This window comes from Cnephaeus nilssonii, assembly GCF_951640355.1.
Source record: "Cnephaeus nilssonii genome assembly, chromosome: 2".
NCBI classification, from domain to species: domain Eukaryota; kingdom Metazoa; phylum Chordata; class Mammalia; order Chiroptera; family Vespertilionidae; genus Cnephaeus; species Cnephaeus nilssonii.
In genome coordinates this window covers 90,074,640-90,081,524 of record NC_137073.1, presented here as the reverse complement: position 1 = coordinate 90,081,524, position 6,885 = coordinate 90,074,640, and the positions used below count along the sequence as shown (strand labels likewise).

General features: G+C 39.3%; 1 protein-coding gene across 1 annotated transcript; it reads right to left on the bottom strand.

Moving 5' to 3' along the window:
* Positions 1-5,423: 5,423 nt before the first annotated feature.
* Positions 5,424-6,373, bottom strand: LOC307114999 (ADP/ATP translocase 2-like; the record flags this gene model as incomplete). Its single annotated transcript, XM_079797940.1, is given in 2 exon segments — positions 5,424-6,241; positions 6,244-6,373. Coding segments are annotated over 2 exon segments (948 nt in total).
* Between the last annotated feature and the right edge of the window lie 512 nt (positions 6,374-6,885).

Sequence of the window (6,885 nt, the reverse complement as noted above, 5' to 3'; positions counted from 1 at the left end):
ATAGAATTCTCTTGTTGCCAAAAAAGAGAGAGAGAGAGAAACATAGCTATGGATTTGTGTGCTTTATCAGACACAGATTTTACCCTTGACTTTGAAATGATATGCTGAATTTTTTTCCTGTTTATTTCCCAGTAACTAATGTGTCACATCTATCAAATGATATTTCTTTATATGCCTCTTTTTTCTTATCCTCTCAGAAGCTTTTCCAGGAATCCCTCTCAGGAAATTCTATTGATTTGATACTTAGCCTTGATTTCTTACTTAGTACAATGCCTTTTCAACATTTGCAAATAAAACAAGAATGACGTGCTTGCATTATAAAATAAAGCCCAACTCCCTACCCCATGGAAATAATTGTTTTCTCTTTATTTTATAGGAAAGACTTTCAAATTCCTTAGAAAATGCCAATGCTGAAAGTTTTATAGCTGCCAAGGTAAGAAGAAATTAAAAGGGAAAGATAGAGTGCCCTCCATATGCCCAGATGATAAGGTGGGTCCTTCACATGCATCATTCCTTGCTAGGAAGTTAAAAAGGCTTGCTGCTCACCTCTTGTGTATATGGCAATTGCCATGAGACAGAAGAGCAGAGTAGGCCCCACAGTAACTAAATTAAGCAATTGATAAATTATTTGAGTCCCCATCAAAGAGAGAAAATATGTCTTGTAAAACCTTATTTACAGTCTGAGAGGGAAATTGCAAGACCTCCTCCAGCACTGTCCTCTTCTTGTCAGCCTTTCAGTGATTTTGTTATTTAAAGTATTTTCATTAACTGTAGTGTATGGCATCTTTGCTATCAATATGGGAAATATTAAAAGAGAAACAAATACACTTGACGTTTCCACTTTTTAACTTATACATTTTCCCCAAATTGTGTAGTTAATATGATCTATAAGCACAAAAGCAGGGTGTTAAAAATCGCCTCAGCTAAAAGCAGGTATGAGGAGAGAGCAAGGATTATGCAGCATTCTACAGACAAATTGTGTGATTTGAAGAGGAATTTGAGGAGGAGGTGTGAAAATTTGCTCTTTTTTTTTTCTTTTTAGAGAAAACACCCAACAGATGCTTTGAGACTAAAAAACCTTTTTCAGTTGCATGGGGAACAGAATTTCTGCAGAAAGGTTGAATTTATAGAGCAGTATCCTAATGTGGACAACTATGTGGCCAGTACCAGGTAGTGCTGCAGAGCACCAAGGTTTTCACAGGGGATGTAAAATTCTGACTCTGAAGGTGAGTACATTCTGTGATGTAATAAAAGTAGTTGCATGTTTATTCTGATGAAAATGGCTTAGGAAGCAGTTAATTAACCTGGGGTAGCTCAAATATTTATTTAATGCAACATTATAATGGACCAATAGTTGGAACAGGGGTTCTTAATCCTTCAAATATGAGAGTGACTATTCCCCCTCTACTCACAGTGCTCCCTCCAGCAGTGGTGGCTGGCTTGATGGATGGACCTTCATTTCACTGTGTCATTCAGCAGCTAGTAATTCCATCCCCATTTCCTGCTCTTCTCCAAAGACCCAAGCCTGACCTTCAAAAAACAAACAAACAAACAAAAAACTGGAAGAATCTTGGTCCTGAGATCTCACTTGGCTTCAGTGTAGATGAAATGAAGATAACTTCTTACTCTTGAAAATAACTTCTACATCTATAATGTAAGGTAGTCATATCTACAGATGGATATTGAAAAATTTGTTAAAATTTTGGAGAATGATTTGTACACTTGTAACAGGGAATGAATACAAAATACTACTTATATAAATCTTAATTGATGTTGAACCTAATGTATTACCTGATTTTTTTCCTCTCTTGAAACTAGAGCTTGCATGTTAGAAGTTTTTTTAGTATATTGTGGAAAGCCACCGCTTGTGATACTGTCATGAAAGTGCACCAAGAAACGTGGAAGGCCGATGGACCTTGGGTGTTAACAGGGCTGATGCTAAGCACCCTTTGTTTGTGTTGAGATAGTGGTGGCTCAAGGCAATTCCCTAACCTGATAATCCTTTTACTGTTTACCAAATTTTACCTTTGATATGTCTGTATGCATTGCTAAAGGGCAAATGTGTATTCAAGTGAATAAAAAGCAAATGGGACTCAGAGGTCAGTGTGCCTCTTCAAGAGGTCTCCACCTGGCCCCCCATGCCTTCTAAATTCATATTTCTTGTATAGCATTTTCATTTGTGCATTGGCCCCTCCTTCAGATCCTAAACCCTGCTGCGAAGGTCGCAGCAGTATACTTTACAGGGATCTGCAATTTCAGTTTCTATATGTATTTAAGAGGTAGCTTCACTTCAAGACCCCTGGAATTCATATGACACACTGTATGCATTGGGGAATCAATGTCTTATTTGAGCCAGTGGAATTCTTAGTAGTTTCCAATAGGTCTATCTTATATTCTCTAGCAAGCTTCTCAGGTTCACTGCTGGGGATTAGATCTACATTAGACATTTTAGCAATTTCTTTTCACTTCCAGAATATTTTCCCTTTCCTTTCCTTTTCATTTTCCCCCCAGTCATGTCAAGCATACATACCCTTAACGTCAAATGATAAAATGTGGCAAAGATAATTATATAGCTGACTGCTTTTGCTAGAGAACAATTATACCTCTTAAGAGTTCTGATGATTATGCTTATATTCTGCCAGAGTATAATTTAATTTAGAAGTGGGTCTTTGACAGTGACTCTTGGTTCATATTCAAGAGCTTTAGAATTTAAATCTACAGTAACCACCACCTACATTTGAAGATTTGAGTGAGAAGCACACACAGAGTGTGTATTACTTACTGCCTTTACTATACTACTCTCCTGATAAAACATTGTCATAATTGCTTTTTGGATCAATGCTAAAAATATCCAGTTCTGACATCCAGGTTATCATTAAACAACTCATCTTACAACTCTCCAATCTCTCCTTTACAACTTCTCTCCATTCCACCCTCAGTTCTAATCAAACTGGTCTCTTATTCCATTACGTGTCCTTCAAATCCCCAAACCCCAGCCTCGGCCTATTTCCTCCTTCCAAAATCTATTTTAGATGGGTGTGAACTGTTCTCCCTCTGCTTATTCAAATCCTGCAGGTACTTTCAAAGCCAAGCTTAACATTCTGACTGCATAAATACACTTATTAAATTCATCCAGTTTCAGAATCACCTTTTCCTGCGGCTGAAACCTTCCAATTTCAGTGCACACACTATGCACCATGCTTGCAGGGCTTTATCATTGATTTGGCCTCTTCATTGGTACCTGGCTTCTTTTGTGTGTGTATTTGTTTCTCCAGGGGAGGATCCTCACACCTATTTCTTTTGCATCTCTCACAGCACCTTGTAGAAATCTTTGGTACACTATGAGTTCAGAGCATTCTCATTGAATGGATTTTCATCATACCGTGAAAAAAGACTGTCCAGTGAATGACATTTTTATTAACCTTTTATAACTCCCACAAACATGACTTTTTACTGAATTTTTAGTATTAATCTGAAAGTAAGCAAAGTAATAAAGATGATGTATAAAAACTTCAGTTTCTAGGAAATTCCCTAATGTTAGATAGTAGATACCTGCCTCTTTCATACATCATTTGTACTCAATGGGGAGAACCAGCATTGAGAGTAAAGCCAGATCTTTAACCAAATATTGTTTCTCAGCAGTATTAATGAAAACAAATGAATTCATGGAACTGAGATATTTAGCTATGATTGGGGACAAAGAAAACTTTTCATTTTAAGCCTCTTATATCTTTATCATTATTTTGATCTAAGTATTTATATATTGATAGTTCAAATCAAAGGAAATTTTACTGGATAAAAATTGCGTATAAATTAAAATAACATTAAATTTGTATTCATAGACATTAGCACAAAGGAAAAAACAAACCTGTATGAGGATATCCTATATAATAAAAGCCTAATATGCTAAGTGTCTGACCATTGGTTCTACCATTGGACCAGTTGCTATGACGCACTGACCACCAGGGGGCAGATGCTTCAACCGGTAGGTTAGCTTGCTGCTGGGGTCCGGCTAATCAGGATTACACAAGACAGGCTGGACATGCCCTGGAGCCCTCCTGTGGTCCCTCCCCAGCTGGCCAACCTCCTGCATCCCTCCCGGCTCCAATCATGCACTGGTGGGGTCCCTCTGCCTGGCCTGTGCCCTCTCGCAATCCGGGACCCCTCAGGGGACATCCGCAGGCCAGGCTGCGGGACCCCACCAGTGCACGAATCTGTGCACCGGGCCTCTAGTCTTAAAATAATTAATTTAAAAATGTCATTGAACCATGCTTCTTAACCGTCTGTGTTTGAAAAGACCAGAATTTTTATTTTCTATTGATCATGGACTGATGTTTTTATAAAATATAAACCATGCTTATAGATATCATGGTAATATTAAATTGCTATACAGTGTCCCAAATGCTTACTCTCTCTCTCTACTTATTTCATGGGTGAGTGACAACACAGGCATCATGGGTGCCAACAATCTATGGGCCATGCTTTGAACAGCGGACTTCATTGTAACAAAAGAATTGCACAAGAAAAGTAGCTGCTATGTCAGCTTACAAGTAGGAAAAAGGAAAACTGTAAAAATTATATTTGGTTAAAGCAAAACTTTAGTAAAGAAGCACTTGGCAATGAAGGTGGGATAGTTGGAAACCTATAGAATACACAGTTTCTTAGCAGTAGTCAATACAAACATTTCGGGTAGCAAATTCACTTCACTCAGTGCAAAATGAAATGAACCAAGAAGTTTAGAAGATTTTTCCAGTTTTTCTTGTGACAATCAATTTTTCAAGACAGCAGATAAATAAGCCAGGTTAAGCTGACTAGTCAACAGGAGATAGAATTCAGTTATATAAGTGCATCATTCTAAACATCCATTGGTGGTGACAAAAGGGTTTGGGCCCTGACTGTCTACAGCCTTTCATTCTCTTCTCCAATCTCATTATGCATCCTGTGATGGTGACTAAGGGCATAAAATTAGATGGTAATGAGAGGACAGAGATGAACTAATGTCAGGGCAGGTATCCCAGGATGGCCGCCTTGGGGTACGGTCAGTACCCAGAGTGCCTGATCCTCAGCTTTGCAGGTACAGAAAGCAATTTTTGTGAGTGTACTTAGTGTTGAAAGACACTGGTTCACACTAACAACTATGCAGCATTCAGAAAGAACTGATTTGTAGACCAGAAGGCCAGGTTATCATTTATTTATTTACTTATTTATTTATTTTTATATTTCAGATATTTTTTATTTCTTCAAATTTGTGGTTTATCAGGAGTGACGGAAATAAAAAATATAATTGAGTCCCATCATCGTCATGGAAATGGCTTTAAGAGAAAACTGGTCAGATGAATATTATTGCTTCCCATTTTCAGCCAGTAAATAATTGTGATTGATAAGCAGACAACCAAAAGTCTGTCAAGAATGCTCAAGATATGTTACATAATACAACATGCCTGTTCACAAAAGCTGGGGGAAGGAAGACTAGGAAATAATTTATGTGACTTCTTGATTTCATCATATGAGACAAGCACAAAAGCACCACCACTGCCTCTGAGAACATTGGACCACGCACCCTTGTAAAAAGCTTTGCCTCCTCCATCACGAGCAATCTTCCTCCAGCAGTCGAGTGTGTCTGTGTACATGATATCAGTTCCTTTGTGCCCTGATTGCATCATCACACAGCAATGAATAGTGTAAAATGGATAGGAAGTCAACCCAGCCACCGCTGTGACAGACTGTGAGATCATCCAGCTGATGAAGATGTGAGTATTCTTGGGATCTGGAAGCATTCCCTTTGCAGTGTCATAGTCACCGAAGTAGGCAGCTCGGTAGATGATAATACCCTTTACCAACACACTAAAGCCTTGGTATAGGCCTCTAATCCCATCAGATTTGTAGATCTTAACCAGGCAGTCACCAAGGCCTTTGAATTTCCTTTCAGCTCCAGCTTTGCCCACATCAGCTGCTAGATGGGTATGGGCAAAATCAAGAGGATACACAAAACACAAGGAGGTGGCCCCAGCGGCACCACCTGATGGCAGATTCCCTGCAAAGTATTGCCAAAACTGGGCTCTCTTGTCCACACCACCTAGGAAGATCTGCTTGTATTTATCTTTGAAGGCAAAGTTGAGAGCCTGGGTGGGGAAGTATCTGATGACATTGACCAGGTTACCACGCCAGAAGAACAGGACTCCCTGCTCCTTGGGGATACGAACCATGCAATCTATAATGCCCTTGTATTGCTTATCTGCAGTTTCTTGCTGGCATGCTGCACCTGCAGCAGCAGCTTGACCCACTTGATGGGTGCTACCACTGTCTTGGAGATGGCTGTGGCCACTCCACCTGCCAGGAAGTCCTTGGCAAAGGACACAGCGGCATCTGTCATGTTGAAAAGAAGTAAGCGGGAGACTGCAGGCCTGGGACCAATACCGGCTGAACTCTGGGGCTCTAGCCAGAAGGCCAGGTTATTAATTAAGGGGAACTGAATGGTCAATAAACTGCCAATTTTGTGTAAGCCAGTGAGTGCATTTTCTTCTGATGGATACGCTGTAGGGAAAACCAATAGCAATTGGAAGGGAATTCATGAGCATGATATTGGAACATTAGAAAATGGAATGTCCAGTGTTATCAACCTATAAATAATATAAATATTTAATGCATTCATTTCCTCCCTCCCTGTGCATGTGCACAGAAACACACACACACATACACACACTCACATCGGGATGTTTGTGCTATTGGAAATTCCAGAGACATGCTGATAAGCTTCAAAGTTTCACTCCCTCTTTGGAATCCCACATTGATAACTCATTCTTAGACCTTGTTAATGACATTGAATTGGTTATATTTGTCGTTAACATTTAGTTAAAAATTCTTTGACTTGTAAAATATTCTGTC